Below are 20,933 nucleotides of genomic sequence, written 5' to 3'. Positions count from 1 at the left end.
ACTCGTTCTTGCATCCGTTTGACTCGTTCTTGCGTTCTGTGTAATTTGTTCTTGCGTCCTGTGTAATTTGTTCTTGCATCCTGTGTAATTTGTTCTTGCATCCCGTGTGACTCGTTCTTGCGTCTGTGTGTTCCTTTTCACATCCATGTGACTCGTTCTTGCATCCCGTGTGATTCGTTCTTGCGTCCCGTGTGACTCGTTCTTGCATCTGTGTGAATTGTTCTTGCATCCGTGTGTTCCTTTTCACGTCTGTGAGATTTGTTCTTGTGTCCTTGTAAAATCTTTGTGTTCTCTCCTTTTCTGAAACCTTGTGACTTGTTCTTGCGTCCGTGTAACTCGTTCTTGCGTCCCATGTGATTCGTTCTTGCTTCCTGTGTGACTTCTTCTTGCGTCCCGTGTGACTCCTTCTTGTGTCTGTGTGATTCGTTCTTGCGTCCTGTCTGACTCGTTCTTGCATTCCGTGTGACTTGTTCTTGCATCCCGTGGGATTTACTATTTGCATCTGTATGACTCGTCTTTGCATCCTTGTGCTTAATTCTGAGTTATGAAAGTTTTTTTCTGCCATGTCAGCCATTTTGTTTTTCTTGAATAAGTTAATTTTATTTGAGCTCCTCGTGTCAGTCTGCATTCCTGGCTTCTAACCTGTGAAACCTTGAGAGACAACGTCTTAACAAAAATTTATGTCTGGACTGTGTGTATTTGATCAAATCTTGCTGCTGAATTTATTTAGTCAAATAAACTAAAAACATTTGTTTCTCCTCAATATTTCTAGAGATGCAATTCAGTTTTTTTTTTTTGTTTTTTTTTTTTACTTTTTAGGAGCAAAAACCTTTTTTCACCTTTTGAAGCAACAACTTTACATATTTCTCTCTCTTTTTAGTTGTGATCAGGAAGGCAGGGAAATTTAGTACTTTACATGTGTTTTAAACAGTTTCTCTTTGTTTTATGACCTTTATTCATTTTCTGTTCGTGTTTTTACTCCTGAAAATAAAATTTGAGTAGAGAGGAACTGTGCTGTGCAAAAGTCTTGAATATTTTATTTATTTTTTTGCTTCCTAGGAATGAAAGAAATCTACTAAAGTCTAAGTACGACCTTGGAAAGTCCTTCAGAAAACCTGAAGTGTTCAATAAATCTGCTGTCTTGGCAGCAAAGGAGACGAGGAGTTAAACTGTTTGCTCAGGACTGTATCTGAGACAGATCTTTGTGCCTGTGGTGATGGATTAATTGTTAATTTTTCAGCCCAATATTTCCTTAAATCCCAGCTTTATTCTTGGCAGAGCACAGCGTAAAGTGACTCAGGTCTATAAAGTGTAAACTCAATGCACTGCCATCATTTCTTCCATCGCTCTGTAATCTGCTCAGTTTATGGCAGTAAATGAAAGGCCAGGCTGTGTCCATGGTGGGGCCCCCACCTCCACCTCCTCCTCCTCTGAGAATGGGGAGCAGGAATGTGTGATGGGCTGGCTGTATGTAGGCCAGTGATGGGCCAGCCTGTGCTGCTCCGTCTTTGGCTTAAAAAGTTCAAGTCATTATTCTCCTCCTGCTGCTATTCAGATGAAGTCCTGTTGGCTCATTGTTATTCTGCCCGAGTGACAGAGGGACTGGGAGAGTGGGAGCCTGACCGTGGCTCCCCAACTGCAGGGAGCTGATTGTACTGCTCGAGGTGGAGCTGGTGGGCTTTCTGACCGGTGGACTTCTTTTTTAAAAAATTTTCCAGGCTGGAGGGCATGTTGGTAATCGACTCGGTAATGAAGAAAGGTACTGAACAACACTGAATATCTGACCCTGATTCCCGGGAGGAAAAAGGAGGCTGAGGAAGGAGGGGGAAGAAAGAAAAAGAGAGAGAGGCCATGTGAAAAAGGAGGTGGAGGGGAGGTGAGATTTAGTGCTCTGCTGGATGAAGCAACCCCCCACTAACTAACGAAGAGGGAAAGTAGCCTAATAGGAAGAAAAGAGGGGGTGTTTTACTGTTCATTAACTGGATGACGTGCAGCAAGTCTTTATCATTTCCCACAATGATCCCAGAAAAGGTATGTAACGTCTTCTTCTTCTTTATGTTGCTGATCTTTTTTATTACGGAGCTGAAGATCAGCAGGTTACTGAACTGTGAGGACAAATCTTAGGGATTAGTCTCTATTCCTTAGAGGATCATTCACTGTTTTAATAACTAACTACATTATGCTTTGACTTAAACACCACTGACCCTAACACTGCACTCGAGTCCAAAAGAAAGGTTCATTCAGATATAAACTGGAGATTTTGTATTAATGTAAATGAGAGCATGTCACCTTTAAAACAGGATAAAATGCCTTCAAAACCTTAAAAATGCAGAATTGTTCACAAATCTGAGACAAATTCTATATATTAGATTTTGTTTTTAAGCAGTGGCTCCTGACTTTGTCCCTGCCATTAAATAAATGTGCAATAATATTCCTTAAAGCATAACTAATCCACAATTTTTGTTTTAATCTCGTATGTTTTGCAAACTAAATGTTAAAAATATGCAGTTTGGAGGAAATTGAAAGTGACTAAGTACCATGAATGCACCGTCTGTATCAGTTCCCAACCACCTGCAGACTTTTCCTGTTGGATCCTGAAACAAATGGCACTTTAATTTCTCAGAATTAACCCTAATGAAGCTCAGATTTGGCCACTTTAATTCTTGAAACTGTTTCAGATGTTTTGGGACAAAGTCCCCTCTGACAAATAATAGACTTGATCATTGTGGCCCTAATGTTCAAGAGTCTGGAAATGTTTTCTTTGTGTCGTATAGCTTGATGTGGGTCAACATTTTCTCTGTAATCTCTCGGTGATTACAAAAGGGAGGGTTGCGCAGAAAGAAAAAAAAAAAAAAAAAAAAAAATCGAGTGAGTCTTTGGCTATTTAATCCAGACTGGAAAATCCTGTGACCCCGCAGTGGTTCCCATCCTCATGGTCCCCTCTGCTGAGGGGAAAAGTAAACGTGTCGTGTTGGTTCAGAGCTCTGACATCAGTGACTCCGGCTTGGAGGAGCTCTTATCTGAGGCGGCACACAAATCCTGGAGAAATATTTGGGTTGGTGTACAGTTGTGAAGCGAAAAGTGTGGAAACTGGGAAAATGCCTCTGCCAAGATGGTCTGTTTCACTTGTGATGGCTGACGGTGGCCCTCCAACTTTTCCTGGGAAATTGTCTTAGTAGTGAACACTATCAACTCCACCAAGGTGGTTAAAATTCTTCATGAAGCCTTTCTTTTCCTTTTTTTTTTTTTTTTTAGACAATTGTTGACGTCTGTAAAGCTTAAACAGCGAAGGGGAAAGAACACGAGCATCAATCTAGTGGCTGCAGATCTGCAAGAGAAGAAAATGTCTCGCACCGAGGAGGTCAACAAGATGACGGAGAACGTCTACAAGGTGAAAACTGCACTTTTTTCAGTCTTGAAGGGTCCAATTATTAAAATTGATTTATGAGTTACATTTCTGTGTATGAAACAGGGCATTCTGGACCAGTTCAACCCCAGTCTGAAGAACTTTGTGACCATGGGGAAACACTATGAGAGAGCTCTTACAGGTCAGTCAGTCGGACCGGAGCTTTACCGCTCTGTGTTGGCAAAATATCCTCATCATTAGATTCACTGTGGAGTCGACCCATTTCAAGACGCCGGTTGCAGCTGATCAGGAACTCAAACATGGCTGCAGCTCAACCAGTTTTAAAGCTATTGAGCTGACATTTGGTGTGGTAGTAGCCGAGACTGATCCCCAACACATACTCCAAGTGCTGACAGGTCATGCGAGATCGTCGTTTAAAACTTTTGCATAACCTATTGGAGTCAACACTGCTTGTCTGTTAGAAAAATATCTTATGAATGAATTTTGATTAAACTTGCAAAAAATTATTATTAGTTGTACATCGACAACTTATTACCTTTTGAAGTTAACCCAGTTCAAGATGGCTGCCACAGTTAACTGAACTTAGTAAATGCCAAAATGTTTATACCCTAACCGATTTGAAAGATGCTGGGCTATGATTCAGTGTGGTGGTAGCTGAGAGTCCTCCTTAATAGATATTTAAAGTGCTCTTTGCTAAAAACTTTGGTAATAACTGTTGGATGCAACCCTCTGTCTGTTAGCCAAATATCTCATGAACCTCTCGATGGATTTTGATGAAACTCACAGACAGTAATCATTTGTTGTATATTTACAACTGAGGTCAACACCTTTCAAGATGGCTGCCACAGCTTTTTGACCTTGACAAATCTAAAAATGGCTAAAGGTCAGTCAAATTTACAGAAAGTGACTTAAAATTTGATGTGGTAGTAGCTGAGAGTCATCTCAAACACGCACTGTGAGAAATGAAGGATTGTTGTTTTTTTTTTTTTAAATGACCAAAACTAAATAAAATGATGTCAGTTTTAAAACTGTTGCATGAAAAGTATTGAGTGATAATTATTTTGAGGAAATTTGAAATTTTCACAGATGTTTGCTCTTTTCTACAGGAGTGACTGTGGCAGCTAAAGGCTACTTTGACGCTCTGGTGAAACTGGGAGAGCTGGCGAGCGACAGCCAAGGCTCCAAAGAGCTGGGTGAGAGGAGAAAACCCCCACAAAGTGCTTTTAATGTGAACATGACAGCTGATGAAGAGTGGACGTTAGCGTGTGTGAAGAGATGAGGAGAGGATGGGGAAACGTCGAGGCGGAGAACAGAGGGAAACGTGGAGAGAGTAGGGCCATTGTTGGGAGATTAACAACACCACATGATCTCATTGTAATGCTGAAAACGGCGGGGGAGGCAGGCAGGAGTGTCGGAGGGCGAGATGCCAGCCACCACATACTACAAGGGCTGTGTGACCGAGGGAGGGGCCTGCAGCTGACCGCCACTTTGTTGATCCAGAACCGTGTCAAAGACACATTTAATATATTTCATTTGGCTTGTTTTGTGATTTTAAGGTGCAAATTTATTCATAGTTACACGTGTGGCCTTTTCCCAGAGCATTTATTTAATGTGTCATCAACTTTTGAGTTCTTTAAACTTTAATAGTTTCACAAAAGCAAGCTTAACTTTCAGTGCATTTACAAGCAGCTTTCTGCTTATAAATTAAATGAAAACCAAATGCAGCTAGTTTTTAAAACACAGATATCTACAAATGTTTAATTGTGATAAACATAATGGAATGAGTCAGAATAAGCAGGCTGCAGAGCAAAATAAGTGAAAATTTTTGATTTTTGACACAACTCTGATTTGTGTCAAACTGAGTCTGTGTAGAGATCCCAACTAAAATAACAGAACGGACCTTTAAATCAAAATTTTATAACAGGCGTGTCTTCAGAAATAATTTGTCAAAAGCCTTATATTTTCCTTTGAAACCAACAGTTTTTCTCTGCTGGCTGTAGCACCGGGAAATCCCTTTATATAATGTTTACCTTTTGAATATAGGGCTGAAATTCCCAGTGACATCATTCTAGACAAAAAATAGAATAAAAAAATTGAGTTCTTAAATCTGCACTCTCACAAACAAAACAAGCTTGTAATCACCAAATTTCAACAAAACTACAGATTATTTTGAAGCTTTTGAGATGGAGAATTAGAAAATAATAACTAATGAGAAATTTCTCATTTTGACAGTGTGGCTTACACACATGTTTATTTAAATCAGATTAGGCTAATTCTGCATTTTTGTGACTGATGCCACAAGAACGAGACACACAAAGTGTGTGGCTTCAACATGTAAACAAAAAGTATTGAGTAATTACTTATTTAGTAAGATGACAACCACACAACTTGCCCCTCATTCAACCTTTATTTATACAGGTTAGTCCATTGCGCCTCGGGGACTCATTTACAAGAGAGACTTAATTCTAACAAAGAGTGATGACAACAGTAGAGAACAAAGACAACAGTAGACAATCATAAAAGGAAGCATGCAAATTAAAAAGAACAAGTGAAAGAAAATGGCATTAAAATGAAATGAACAAAAAAACAGCTAGGTTGTAAAGCGATGTAGAAAACTAAAAACAGGAACATGCTGGTTTTTGCCAGAAACTTAACAGTTGTTTGAAACCACGAAAGGTCAAGGATGAGAGCTTCAGATCTTTTTGCAAGATATTCCAGGAAACAGGAGTGGAGTGGGAGAAGGCCCTTTTGCCTAGTTCAGTCCGCACTGAGGGAACACTGCAGGTAATAATGTCCTGAGAGCGCACGCTGTAGCTGCACTCATGCAGAGACATGTAGGAGGAGATGTACGAAGGCAACAGACAAAGAAGTGATTTGAAGATGAAAATGTACCAGTGAGAGAGTATGCGTGAAGTTAATGACTAGTTAACCAGTGAATACAGGGTGCAATGGTGGGTACGGTAATTACAGCCAGTTAGGAATCTTAGCGCACCATGATAGGCAGCATCCAACATCTGCATGGTAATTCACATTATATAAGCAAGTAGTTTATTGGCAATAGTCACTAGACAAACAGTCCAGTCTAGGTCATCGTTCCTGGTCTACTTCATCATTCCTGAGTCTACTTCACCATGCCCTCCAGAGGACATTGTGGATGTCACTTGGAATAATTGTATTATTTCTGTTTTCCCTTTTTGTGGATTTATCCTTTGGACTTGGTGGAATATCTTCAACTTACTTTTTCGTTCTTGGAATTATCAACCGTGACTCTTTGGAATACTCCTAAGGCAAGAACACTGTTAGTTGTGATTCATTGATGAGGGAACCAAGTTATAAATTGCAAGTGTAGTGTCTTGCATCCCTCGGAAGGTTCATATCCTGGCCTCAGGGACATGACTGTATGGTAATTAAACCCCTGTTGCTAATCTACTTCCCTTCCTGAGAAGCCAGACAAGATGACTTCTCACAGGATCTACCTTCTGCAAAGCTTATCAGCTCTCATTCCTGTGTCAGACTGTCAGGCTCTTCAGGGTCTCCATTCTTCCTTCCTTGTACAGATTTTTGCTGACAGATTTTGTTTATATTTTTTATACGGAATAAGACGGTAGAAGCCATTTGGCTTTTGCAAATATGCCACAAATAGACTGTCACCATTTCTGACAAATGGCGCACAATTACAAGGTATAAAAAAAACGGAACCTGTCCCAACACTACTCCCCCCTCACCCAGCACACAGAGATCTCCCTGTGGGCACAATAGTTGTGCCATCTCCTTTCACAAGTTTTTAGACGATCTTCAAAAGGCATGTTTAACTTTCTTTGCCTACAGCAGTAGTAAAGATAGCTGTTTTTTCTTTCTAACAGCTGCGCAGAGGAGAAGTTAGGGCATAATGAGAGCTGGGTAGTTTACCCGCATTTCTGCATAAATAAACACACAAAGTTCTGATACGACACTCGACATGTACTGCCGTGAGAAAAAAGTTCTGCCTGGGTCTTGTGCACAAAATGAGTTCTCTGAGCTCACACAAGAACAAAATGACACAATTTCAGAGCCAATTTCTTCACTTCTCATTAATCCAGCTTAACAGACACAAAAGTCACAGCAGCTTTCAGTATCGGTCCCACTACTACACTACCAGAAACTGAAATGTAAATAAATTGTATTATTGTTGTAAAAAACGACTCAAAAAATTGATTCTGACAAGATGCAGAGAAAAAAAAAAAAACACCACAAGCTAAAAGTAGGATTTGGAAAAATTTGTTACAAATAATTGAACATTTTTAAGTAGAGGGCCCCCTGCCTGTGCTTTCCTTTGGGCCTCTAAAAACTAAATCCGCCTCTGTCTTCACAGGAGACACCCTGTTCCAGATGGCCGAGGTTCACAGACAGATTCAGGTTCAGCTGGAAGACGTGGTGAGAACAAAAACTAATAACCTTTTGTTTTCCCCGATTAAATAGCCTCTTGTGTTAGAAACATTTGTTTATAATTTTAACACGAGTCTGAAAAAGTTGCTGTAAACTTCAGGAAGTTATCGAATTTGTTCTATATGACTTCACCACCAGCTGAAGCTGTTTCACTCTGAGATGCTGGCCCAGTTGGAGCAGAAGCTGGAGCTGGACATCAAATACCTCACAGTAAGTTCACGTTAACAGCTTTCATTTAGTTTCACGGTTTGTATGAAGAGTAAAACACAGGAAACAGTAGAGGAGGGGAAAAAAGAGGGACGTTTGTTAGGATTCCTTAGAGCAGAAAGGCAAAGCGTTTGTTCATTTTTTACATTTTCATATTTTAAGACAAATGTAAATGTACATGAATGAAATTATGTAAGAAAAATAAGTCAGGAAAAAAAGAACAATTGTGGAAAGTTATTTTGGGGAAAACAGTTTTGCTAAAACATTAAAACCAGCGACTCTCTGAAAAAATAATAAAAGCAAGGCTTCTACTTTGTAACTGAAGTTCTGTTCTGAAGTTGTAGAACCAGTAAGTTCTGGTAAAAAACAAAAAAAAACTATGTGGAGTAATATACAGAGATTTATTTTATTGTACCATGAGATCCTTAAACGGAGGGGGTCTGGTTTGGAAACCTCAGTGTCTCGCATTATGCAGATGATGTGGTTCTGATGGCATTTTTGGGCCATGACCTCCAGCGTCCTCTGGGGATGTTCACAGCTGAGTGTGAAGCAGCTGGGATGAGAGTCGGTTACTCCAAGTTCGAGGCCGTAGTTCTCAACCAGAAACGGGTGGAATGCCCCCCTCCAGGTCAGAGGATCCTCAGGGAGTGGAGTTGACGTATCTGGATGTCTTGTGATGGTCGGATGGATCGGGGCTCGTTGGAGTTGCTTCTGTCATCCTTGGAGTAGAGCTGCTGCTCCTTTGTATGGAAAATAATCAGTTGAGGTGGCTCGGGCATCTGATTAGGATGTCTCGCTGTGGAGGTACCTGGGCATGTCCTGCAGGTAAAAGGCCCCAGGGAAGATCCAGAACTCTCTGGAAGGATTGATTATATGTCCTCTTTGGCCTGGGAACGCCTCGGCGTCTCCCAGGAAGATCTGGAGAATGTCACTGGGGAGAGGAATGTCTGGGTTCTGGGTTTCTCTCCTGGACATGTTGCCTCCGCGACCTGAAAACAGATCAAAGATGGATGTTTTTATTTATTTATTTATTTTATTTTTATTATGTGGTTCTTCAAGTTGTTTGTTGAAGGCAATGTCTACTGACCATGCAGGTTTGAGGTGAAGGTCATAGGGGATCTTAAATATACAGTAATTACTGAAGAGTGGAAGAAACTACCAGAATATTTGAATAGATGAGATATTTGAAGAGTACCAATATTTGTTGCTGCTAATTCGTGTAAGATGGTTTGGTTTTATGAACCAGGTGTAATTTCTCAAGATTTTCCTCAAAGCACTTTAACGTTACGGATGTCAGTAACTCCAACCAGGACTCTGAATCCTAACTATTGGTTCGTTCGTTGTTGTTTGTTCCTCTCAGTCAACTCTAAAGAAGTACCAGAGTGAGCGAAGGTCTAAATCTGAATCGATCGAGCGCTGCCAGTCCCAGCTGAAGAAGCTCCGCAGGAAGAGCCAGGGCAGCCGCCACCCAAACAAGTACGGAGACAGGGAGATGCAGGTGGGTGAAGTTTCAGAGTGGATTCAGAGGCCGTGAAACAAAGACGTTAATGTGACCTCAATATTACTGCAGACTATAAAGCAGAGTTATGCAAGTGTTTGGGTGAGATTTAATAGCAGAAGAAATAAGATTAGAGAAAAATCTGATTTAGCTGAAATTTAGATTTGTCCTGAAGCCTGAAGAAAAAATAAGCCGAAGGACAGCTTTTACATTTGTTCTTTTGTCCCAGGGTCGCATACTCTGCCAGGGGGTTTACAGGCAGATCCGTGGAAGAATGTGCTGAGGTTTGAAATAATAACTGGGGGTGTTTTCCTTTCAGTTTGTGGAGCTGATGAGTCGTCGCCAAGGCGAGCTGGACGCACTGGTGGCCACGGGTTACAAGTCTGCTCTGACAGAGGAGAGGAGACGATACTGCTTCCTGGTGGACAGACAGTGCTGCGTCACCAAACTGCTCATAAACTACCACTCCAAGGTGATCTTCGGCATTTCTATAGCTGTGGTTTATTTTCTATCATTGCTAACAGTGTATTTAAATCATTTGAACATAAAAGCATGCATCTAACCCGATGAGCTGTTTTTTTTTTTTGTACCATCATTTTTGTGCTTAAAAGATTAGAAATGTTTAAATTAGCTGCACAGTCATTAGAATAAAGTACACTAACTTATAATACCTGAAATACAAACTAGATCCAATAATGGATCATTCTACAGCTGAAAATAAGAGTAATCTACAACTAAAGACCTAGATTTACTCTATGTTGGTGCTCAGAGAGTATGTTGTCAGTGACTCTCAGCTACTACCACACCAAATTTTAGTTTAATTTCTGTAAAACTGACTGAATTATTAACATTTATGAGTTGCTTTGACGACTTATACTGAATCGAGATGAGTCTAAAAGTAATCCAATGAATGCTTTTTGAAAGTTTCACTAGAATCCGTCTCTGGTGAGACATTTTGCCAACAGACACTCAAACAAACACAGACATCTTAATAAATACAGTTTTACTTCTTGGGTAACTATTAATTAAGACTTTAATTTCAGGTTTTTTTGTTTGTGCTTTTGATTGTGAACTAGGTGAGAGAGCTTCTGTCGCACAAACTTTCTTCGTGGCATCAGTCGTGCTCTCAGCCGACAAAGCTGCCAGAGCGCGCCCTCAACCTGCTGCGCCACACAGCACCGCAAAGCCCAGGGGCTGCTGGGATAGCTGAGGCTGTCCGTCACACCAAGCAGGGCTCTGCTCAGCCAGAGCAGGTAAAAAAACTAAACTTTTACTTCAAATGCAAAGATTTTGAATGATAAAGTTTAAAATTGCAGGTATGTCCCAGTATTTTATCATAGGCCTGTAATCTGCTTACTCCTCATAACTTTAGTAAAAGTTTTAAAGTTTAAAATTGTTGCTTAAAATCAACCCCTCCATGGGCTGCCACCTTACCGTGGTGGAGGGGTTTGAGTGTCCCATTGACCCTAGGAGCTATGCTGTCAGGGGCTTTACGCCCCTAATAGGGTCACCCATGGCAGACAGGTCCTAGGTGAGGGACCAGACAAAGTGCAGCCCAAAAACCCCTTTGATGAGAAAAATAAACGGACCTAATGTTCCCTTGCCCGGATGTGGGTCACCGGGGCCCCACTCTGGAGCCAGGCCTGGAGGTGGGGCACGCGGGCGAGCGCCTGGTGGCTGGGCTTTTACCCATGGAGCTCGGCCGGGCACAGCCCGAAGAGGAGACGTGGGTCCCCCTTCCCATGGGCTCACCACCTGTGGGAGGGGCCAAAGGGGTTGGGTGCAATGTGGGATGGGTGGTGGCCGAGGGCGGGGACCCTGGCGGTCTGATCCTTGGCTACAGAAGCTGGCTATTGGGACGTGGAATGTCACCTCACTGGTGGGGAAGGAGCCTGAGCTGGTGTGTGAGGCTGAGAGGTTCCGGCTAGAAATAGTCGGACTCACCTCTACGCATGGCTCTGGCTCTGGAACCAGTTTCCTTGAGAGGGGCTGGATATTCTTCCACTCTGGAGTTGCCCCTGGTGAGAGGCGCCGAGCAGGAGTGGGCATACTTATTGCCACCCATCTTGGTGCCTGTGTGTTGGGGTTCACCCCGGTAAATGAGAGGGTGGCCTCCCTCCGCCTACGTGTGGGGGGACGGGTTCTGACTGTCATTTGTGCTTATGCACCAAGCGGCAGTTCAGATTATCCACCCTTTCTGGAGTCCTTGGAGGGGGTACTGGAAAGTGCACCTCCTGGGGACTCCCTTGTTCTGCTGGGGGACTTCAATGCTCATGTGGGCAATGACAGTGAGACCTGGAGGGGTGTGGTTGGGAGGAACGGCCCCCCTGATCTGAACCGGAGTGGTGTTCTGTTGTTGGACTTCTGTGCTCGTCATGGATTGTCAATAACGAACACCTTGTTCAAGCATAAGGGTGTCCATATGTGCTCTTGGCACCAGGACACCCTAGGCCGCAGTTCGATGATCGACTTTGTCATCGTCTCATCTGATCTGCGGCCGCATGTCTTGGACACTCGGGTGAAGAGAGGGGCGGAGCTGTCCACTGATCACTACCTGGTGGTGAGTTGGCTCCGATGGTGGGGGAGGATGCCAGTCAGACCTGGCAGACCCAAACGTATTGTGAGGGTTTGTTGGGAACGTCTGGCAGAGTCTCCTGTGAGACGGAGTTTTAACTCCCACCTCCGGGAGAACTTCAAACATGTTCCGAGGGAAGTGGGGGACATTGAGTCCGAGTGGACCATGTTTCGTGCCTCTATTGTCGAGGCGGCTTACCGGAGCTGCGGCCGCAAGGTTGTTGGTGCCTGTCGCGGCAGCAACCCTCGAACCCGATGGTGGACACCGTCGGTGAGGGATGCTGTCAGGCTGAAGGAGGAGTCCTATCGGGCCTTTTTGGCCTGTGGGACCCCGGAAGCAGCTGATGGGTACCGGCAGTCCAAGCGACATGCGGCTCGGGTGGTCGCTGAGGCAAAAACTCGGGCATGGGAGGAGTTCAGAGAGGCCATGGAGAACGACTTCCGCACGGCTTCGAGGCGATTCTGGTCCACCATCCGGCGTCTCAGGGGGGGAAAGCGGTACGCCACCAACACTGTTTATAGTGGGAGTGGTGTGCTGCTGACCTCAACTCGGGATGTTGTGGGTCGGTGGGCGGAATACTTTGAAGACCTCCTCAATCCCACCGGCATGTCTTCCACTGAGGAAGCGGAGCCTGGGGACTCTGGGTCGGGCCCTCCAATCTCTGGTGCTGAGGTCACCAAGGTGATTAAAAAGCTCCTCGGTGGCAGGGCCCCAGGGGTGGATGAGATTTGCCCGGAGTTCCTTAAGGCTCTGGATGTTGTAGGGTTGTGTTGGCTTACGCGACTCTGCAATATTGCGTGGACATCGAGGGAAATTCCCCTGGATTGGCAGACCGGGGTGGTGGTCCCCCTATTTAATAAGGGGGACCGTAGAGTGTGTTCCAACTAGAGGGAATCACGCTCTTAAGCCTCCCAGGTAAGGTCTACTCGGGGGTTCTGGAGAGGAGGGTCCATCGGATAGTCGAACCTCGGATTCAGGAGGAGCAGTGTGGTTTTCGTCCTAGCCGTGGAACACTGGACCAGCTCTACACTCTCAGCAGGGTCCTATAGGGTGCGTGGGAGTTTGCCCAACCGGTTTACATGTGCTTTGTGGACTTGGAGAAGGCGTTCGACCGCGTCCCTCGAGGAACCCTGTGGGGGGTACTCTGGGAGTATGGGGTACCGGGTCCTTTGATACGGGCTGTTAGGTCCCTGTATGACCGGTGTCAGAGCCTGGTCCGCATCGCCGGCAGTAAGTCGGGCTTGTTCCCGGTGAGAGTTGGACTCCGCCAAGGTTGCCCTTTGTCACCAATTCTGTTCATAACTTTTATGGACAGAATTTCTAGGCGCAGCCAAGGTGTTAAGGGGATCTGTTTTGGTGGCCTTAGGATTGCGTCTCTGCTTTTTGCAGATGATGTGATCTTATTGGCTTCATCAGATCATGATCTACATCTTTCGCTGGAGCGGTTCGCAGCCGAATGCGACGCGGCCGGGATGAAGATCAGTTCCTCCAAATCCGAGGCCATGGTCTTGAGCCGGAAAAGGGTAGAGTGCCCTCTCCGGGTCAGGGAGGAGGTCCTACCCCAAGTGGAGGAGTTTAAGTATCTTGGGGTCTTGTTCATGAATGAGGGAAAAATGGAGCGTGAGATAGATAGGCGGATAGGTGCAGCATCAGCAGTGAGCAGAGTAAACAGGAGGGGGCTCAACACACATCCCTGAGGAGAGCCAGTGCTGAGGGTTATGGTGGAGGAGGAGAAGTTGTGGATCCTCACTAACTGTGGTCTGTTTGTTAAGAAGGACCCAGTTGCAAATGGAGGGGCTTAGTCCTAGTGTGAGTAGTTTGTCCATCAGCGTTTGGCGGATCATGGTGTTGAAGGCGGACGTGAAGTCCCCAAAGAGCATACAGACTTAGAAGTCCTTCTGCTCCAGGTGGTTGAGCACAGTGTGGACCACAAAGGAGATGGCATCCTCTGTTGATCGGTTCTCACGGTATGCGTACTGATGAGGGTCCTCGTTGTTGTTAATTGTTGTTTTGATGTGAGTCATGACCAGTTTTTCGAAGCATTTAGCAACTATTGGGGTGAGGGCCACTGGCTGATTGTCATTCAGACCAGTCACTGTAGAGCTTTTTGGGACTGGGATGATGGTGGCAGTCTTCAGGCAGGTGGGATCTGTCTCCAGGGTAAGTGAGGTGTTAAAGATCCTCCAGGTTGGATTTATGCTCAGTAACCAAACTAAACACTATGAGCAGAACAAGCTGATGATGCATTTCATCACAATTCTTGCATTTGAACACGACGTAACATACTCACTAATCGAGACTGTAAAGTAGCGACTGATTAATTCAGATTCAATCTCACAGAAAAGCTAACAATTAATTATTACTGCAGTTCTCCTCTTTTTACATGTCGGGCAGAAATAATACATTTTTGGTCAAAGCTGTTGAGAAATTTTCCAAGTAAAATTTTTAACTTTAAAGAATGTTCCAGGTAACTTTTCTTACAGTTTCCAAGTTTAACTATTACATGTTTATGACTCGCAGAGAGGTCAGGTAATGTGAATTTTTGTTTTTAGGAAGTTGAGCACAGACCCCTGATAATGAGACTCTTCATGTCTGTTGTTGCAGAAGCTCTCTGTTCAGGAGGTCCCTCCGCTGCTGAACGGAGACTCCAGCCGCTCCCAGCAGCAGCGCTCGCTCCCCTCTTCTTCCTCCTCCCACAGTGACTCTGGTCCTCCTCAGGGCTCCCCTCAGGCTTTCCGCTCTGTGTCCTCCACTGCTGGAGCTGCAGGAGGTTCCTCCAGAGGAGCATCTCCTCAGCACACTAGCACGCCCCTGAGCGTGTCAGCCAGCCCCCTTCCTGACAGCCGGAGCAGCGAGAGCCCAGCAGGATCCACCCCCACCACGTCCAGCAGCTCCACCCAACAGGGCTCGCTCCTCCTGGCCACGTCCAGCCTCTCCCCGAGCCTCATCCCATCCACGATGATGTCCCTCAGCCAGATCTCGGCGACCAGCAGCTCCTCACAGGGCATGACCCTCCCCATCCCCCACAGTGCTCCTCACAGCCCCCCGCTGTCCCACAGTGCTCCTCTCTCCAGGGCCATGACTCCAGTGCAGCTGCTGCACCAACAGGTGGGGTCAGGAGGGAGCAACACTTTGTCTCTGTCTCATAATCCCTGGCTGCTGAAGACTGGAGACATGTCCGCCACCGCAACCCTCCCACTGCCGAGGAGGCCTCTCAGCGAAATGAGGCTGGGGGGCTTTCAGGGTGAGAACTCTTCATCTTTAACCTTCTCGTTCTTATCACCTGCCAGTGTGGTTCTTCATCTGTACTTTGTGTTAGCAAAACATCTCATGAACCACTGGACAAGTTTAAGTGAAACTCTCAGAAAGTAATCAGTGGATGTCAAAGCTGATCAACTTTAGCCACCAGAATGATTGCTATAAAGGAACAGATATGGAGCTAGTGCAAGCGGCAGTAGCTGAGAGTCATCCAGAACACAAACACCGAGCACCAACACAGTTTGTAAGTCTAACAAAGCTGTCGGGTCCTCTGGATGGATGAAAAAAGTAAAAAAAATGAAAATAAAAATAAATAAATAAATAAAAATATTCTTCTTCAGCTTCTTTTTAAATTTATTTTTAGTTTTATAATTTTTTTTTATAAATTTTTTTTTAAATTATTTTAAAAAAAATTATATTTATTTTATATATTTTTTATTTATTTATTTATTTTACTTCTTTGCATTCATTCAGAGGACCTGACTTAACTTTGTTAAATTTTTCTACCTGGATTATTGAGCATGCATCAGGATACAATTTGTAAGATTTCACAACATTCATCAGTTTACAAAATGTCTATAACTGCGTTTCTTCTCATCATGAGATGATTTTAGTCTAAAATGGGGGTCGGCAGCATTATTTTCCAGAGGGCCAAATTAAGATATTTAAAGCAATCAAAGTGTCGCATTGAGAAAAGGAAAATTGATGCTTTAAGTCAGATAATCTGTAAGACTTTCGTCAGGCTTTTTCTTTTTGTAGCAGAGTTAACATGTTTGATAAACATATGTTTCTCCAATGCTCTTTGGGAATATAATGTGAACTGGCTGTTGACAGTATATTTGTTAGTCTATGCTAAAATATATATAATTTTTAAAAATATTTGTTTGCTTTTGAAGTCTTTATGGTTCAGTCTAGTTTAGAAAACACAACTTAAAGAAATGTTTAAGCCCATCTTAATTCAAAAATTTTTTTTTTATGTATTTGTCTAAGTTGTTTAATTTAAACTTCATTAAGTTTCATTGATAAAAAGCAGATTTTTATCAACATTTTAAAAATTGTTTTCCTTTCATCTAAGACTATTGGGTGCTGGATGGAGATTGTCCAAGGGCCACATTTGGCCCTCGGGCCTTATGTTGCCCACGTCTGGTGTAAAACTTGGGCCTGAAAGGTGGTGGATGATGTTTTCGTTCCTTCCATTAAAGCCGGGCGTTTAATTTGACTTCATCACAGGCTCCAGTCTCCCCAGGACGCTGCCCTTATCTGGATACACCCAAGTGGAGGCCATGTTCACCCACATACCTGGAGCTTCGGAGGGTGGGGCTGGAAACATGGGGGGCGGGGCTTGCTTACTCCACTTCCTACCTGGCGACCACATCACCCTGCTGATCTCTGAGCCCAGAGATGGGTGGCACTACGGGCAAAATGAACGAACCGGACGGTACGATTCATTAGTTGTTTGCTTGGACCCTGAGCACATTAGAAAACTGTGGATTGATCTGAAAAGATGTGAACTTTGTTGAAGCGTCGTTTAAATATCTTCACCTGCAGTTTAAATATTTCCTTACAGGAAAGGCTGGTTCCCTTTCTCCTACACTCAACCACAACATGGCAAGATGGATCAGACTGAGGGGTGAGGACATTACAGTGTAAAGTTTATTATCAATAACTTGTATATTATGAATTTGAGTCACAAAATGTAGATTATATGGTGTTAAATCTTTGTTTTCCTTTAACTTTGATGTTGGTTTTGTTCTCATGTAATGAGCCTTTCTCTGTTTCCATCATGTTTCCTCCGTCTCTCTCAGCTCTCACTTCTTATCTAAGACTAACAGCACCAGCACCGGACAGCTCGACAAACTGGTGTCCGCAGGTCTCCCAGCCCTGACCCCCGAGTCCGAGGAGGAGCGCTCCCTTCCTCCCCAGAGGGTCAGCACCTTCCGCCCGCGCCCCTACAGCATGGCGGACAGCAACAAGGTCAGAAACTGGAAACCTGTGGGATGAGGTGAAGGGTCGGAGGCCATCTGTCCTCACGTTGATGCAATTGTTTTCTAACATCGATCCTCTTCTCTGCATTTCAGATCACGTCAGAGTTGACCTCTCCACCCTCTCCCACCAGGTAAGAACCTCTCCACCTGTATGTTTGTGAATTAAACGTCTTTCATTCTTTGAAAGAATGCATATCGCACACCACCTTTCATGCCTAAAGGTTAAACTAAAATCACCAGAAGGGATGGAGCTCAAGCTGTTTGATGGAGTTACAGCGATTTGTTTGCAAAGATTAATTAATTTTAATACAGTTTCTGCAGGGTCTAAAAATGTCATTAAGTCCTAAATTTAATCAACTTAATTTTAGGTCTTAAAAGTCTTGAATTATGTAAAGATATATTAATTTACTAATTAAAATTAATTTAGTTACATATTCAATTTATGTTTGTTCATTCGTTGCTTTTGCCATCAACTTGTTCTTTAATTTGCTGCAAGGTTTCATTTGTTCTGAGTTTTGACTGAGTATTACAGAGGGAATTGTTCTGTTATTAAACTAGAATTCCCATCATGCAGCAGCCCGGTCTGAAGGAAATTAATGACAATCTTTCACAACCTTTCAAAAAATATGATTTATCTACTTCTGAAACTGGAGTAGTTTTCATTATTATTATTATTATTATTATTATTATTATTATTATTATTATTATTAATCTGGATTGAGTTTTGAATGAAATGCAATAAAATATAGTTGTTGTTTTGTTTGTGTTTTACAATAATCCAGTTTTTTTTTTTTAAACAATAACCCTGTTGGGGGGTTTTTTTGGTTGTTTTTTACAATAACCCTGTTGGTTTTTCTTTTATTTTGTAACTTTTATAGGTTTTAAATTGGAATTATATTGATTTTTAAAAGGTCTTGAAACTCACAGAAACTGTAGATTTACATCCAATTATTACTTTCTGAGAGTTTCATTAAATACGGTACTTGTTCGGTAGTTTATCAGGTCTTCATGTACATAAACACAAACACATGCACGGACAAACAAAAACCTTATTGCTTTCAGTGTCAGGCGATAATAGTGTCAAATACAGAGCAGTTATATATGTTTTAATATCCCTGTTTGAACAGGGATTAAATGAACTGAAAATGCAACTTTAAAATAAAAATGTAATTTATTGCTTCCTCCTTCAGGCCCAATCCATTCGCTCACATCCGACTCAGAAAAACGTTCACCAACGATCGCTCGGCACCCATCATTGAGTGAGCGTGGGATCTCTGTGGATCGTCGCTCCTTCCAGCCTCAGGTCGATTTCTGGAAAATGCAAATCCACTCGTGTTTCCGACCGGAGACTTGCTCTGGAAAATGGTTTATTTTTCAGCTAAATCATAGGAAGTTCATGTTTTATGAGCAGAAAGTGAATAAGACTCAAGTTTCTATTTGATTTTGAGGTTGTTACAAACCAAGAAATGTGACCAGAGGGACTGAAAGTGTGGGTATTCAAATGGTAGTTCAGATTTTTGAGACTGAAAAGTCATGAACATGAACAGTTACTATCTTACCTGTTGTAGATAGCTCTTTGAATTACTTCAGCTTGGAGAAACAGTTTATTTACCAGGTTGGTGAGCTAATGGCTAGTCTGAGTGAAGCCAAAACCAAAGTGGATTGTTGTCGTCTTGTAACAACTCAAGTGTAAACAATGGTGGACATTATTTTATAAACCTTTAAATTACTGTAAGTTTAGCATTAAACAATTTTCACTAAATTTTACGGTTATTTGCAAGGGCTAAAAGCTGCAGCAGCTGGCTGGCTGTAGCATTTCCACCCAGGGCTTTTCAGTAAAAAAATAAAATAAAAATTATTTTTGTCAGAATAACTTGTTTATTGTTAAACTGTTGGCTGTGTAAAGGTTCATAAAGTAGTGTTCATATGAATCACCACAAGATTTTTGAGATTTCAGATTTCTTCTTCCTGCTCACACTAACCCTTAACTCATCAATCTGGTCTGAAATAAACTCTATTTCTCCAAAATTGTTTTTTTTTATGAACCTTTATTTAACCGGCATTGAGGTCACAGATCTCATTATTAAGGGAGGCCTGCATTCAGCCTGCACATGCATGTTCTTGGTTTGTGGGGAGGAAAACACACAGACAGGAGAACATGCAAACTCCACACAAAATGACCCTAGGTCCAAACCGAGAATCGAACCGAGGACCTTGATGTGACGCTAACCCCTAATCCACTGTGCTGCCCAAATAATTTAGAAAATTTAATTTAAAATAGTTGTCTATAGCTGGTAAGATATTGATTGTTTAGAGGTTTTTTTTTTTTGTAGAATGCCACACCAAATGATCTGAATATTTTTTTAGATAAAAATTGGAGATTTGTTTGTCTTGGAGACCATCAAACTGTTTTATCCTTCTAAAAGAACTAAAAAATTAAAGTAGAAGTGCCTCTTTTTTAGCTCTTGTTTTTGTAAAATTTGTTTTGTTGATTCAGCAGATCCTAAACAAAACAAAAAAACAAGTCCCACACTTGACTGCTCGGAAACATTTTGGGACGAGGACAGGCTCTTTCTCTATTAAAACGTTGGTTTTATTTTAGAAAATCTTCCAGATTGGTGCATTTTAACGAGAAAAGAGAAACAAAAAATTTTTTTTTTTTGCCTTTTTGTTATTTTAAATCCTTTTTGTTTTAGATGAACCGAACATTATTTAATGAAACTGACGCTGAGATGATTTTGTGTCACTTTTATTTTGGTAACAGGAAGTGTTTGAGTGCATCAAACCATGACAGAAAACTGTTTGTGCCAATCAACTTGTAGTTTTTATGACTCTGCAAAGTTTTTTGTGTTAGTATTTGTGACGATAGATGGTTGGATTGTTGTAACCTGTTCCCTGGATTCACATGAAACATTTATTTTACGTAAATTTTTATTCTTATTAAACATTTTCTGTTAAACTTCCTCAGTGGAAAAGAAATAATTACAACAGTGTAATTAAAAACAAATGAATAAAAGGAGCTGGATTGAAGCAAAAAAATTTAGAGAAATTTTAGAAATTCAGACACTAATGCGGAATTTATATGTGGATAAATAAATCAATTTTTTATGATTAAGTATAGAAATTTGCAGGAATAAAACTATATTATCTGATAAAGTGAAATTTGTGTGGAAAAAAAAAAAATCCAAACTTCCAGGAATAAAGTCTTAAATTCACTTTTAAAAAAATGCAACACAGATGTTTACAGATCTTAGTATAATTTTCAGTAAAAAGGCTAAAATATTCTAAAATTCTGGTTGTATTTATTTATTTTTTGGAAATGTATTAACTTCGTCTTGGAATTCTTTCGTTTTTTTACACAAAAAATTGGAACATGATCCGAAAATTGAGCTTTTTCCTTATAATTTTAGGACTTTAATCTTGGAAGTTTACTGTTTTTTTAACTTCACAAATTTATATATAATATAATATAAAATATTTGACAATAATGTATACATTTTAGTGATTTTTGTCCAGATTTTGCCCCCCCCCCAGGTATTTTTTTACAGCAGCTCTACTGCTCCATCATATATTTATTCTTATAAAACATAGAACAACAAAAAATAAAGCTCACACACT

General features: G+C 42.0%; 1 protein-coding gene across 1 annotated transcript; it reads left to right on the top strand.

Moving 5' to 3' along the window:
• Positions 1-2,016: 2,016 nt before the first annotated feature.
• On the top strand, positions 2,017-18,609 carry zgc:158689 (uncharacterized protein LOC791177 homolog). The gene is made up of 15 exons (XM_037676621.1): positions 2,017-2,031; positions 3,278-3,391; positions 3,473-3,548; positions 4,474-4,560; positions 7,719-7,780; positions 7,931-8,002; positions 9,360-9,497; positions 9,817-9,969; positions 10,574-10,750; positions 14,677-15,316; positions 16,561-16,768; positions 16,898-16,960; positions 17,136-17,304; positions 17,409-17,446; positions 18,506-18,609. The coding sequence occupies exons 1-15, from the start codon at positions 2,017-2,019 to the stop codon at positions 18,576-18,578; spliced, it is 2,085 nt and encodes a 694-aa protein (XP_037532549.1). The 3' UTR covers positions 18,579-18,609.
• Positions 18,610-20,933: the final 2,324 nt, after the last annotated feature.

Source organism: Nematolebias whitei, chromosome 5, assembly GCF_014905685.2.
Source record: "Nematolebias whitei isolate Nwh7 chromosome 5, NemWhi1, whole genome shotgun sequence".
Lineage (NCBI taxonomy): Eukaryota > Metazoa > Chordata > Actinopteri > Cyprinodontiformes > Rivulidae > Nematolebias > Nematolebias whitei.
This window is presented reverse-complemented; position numbering and strand designations above follow the sequence as displayed.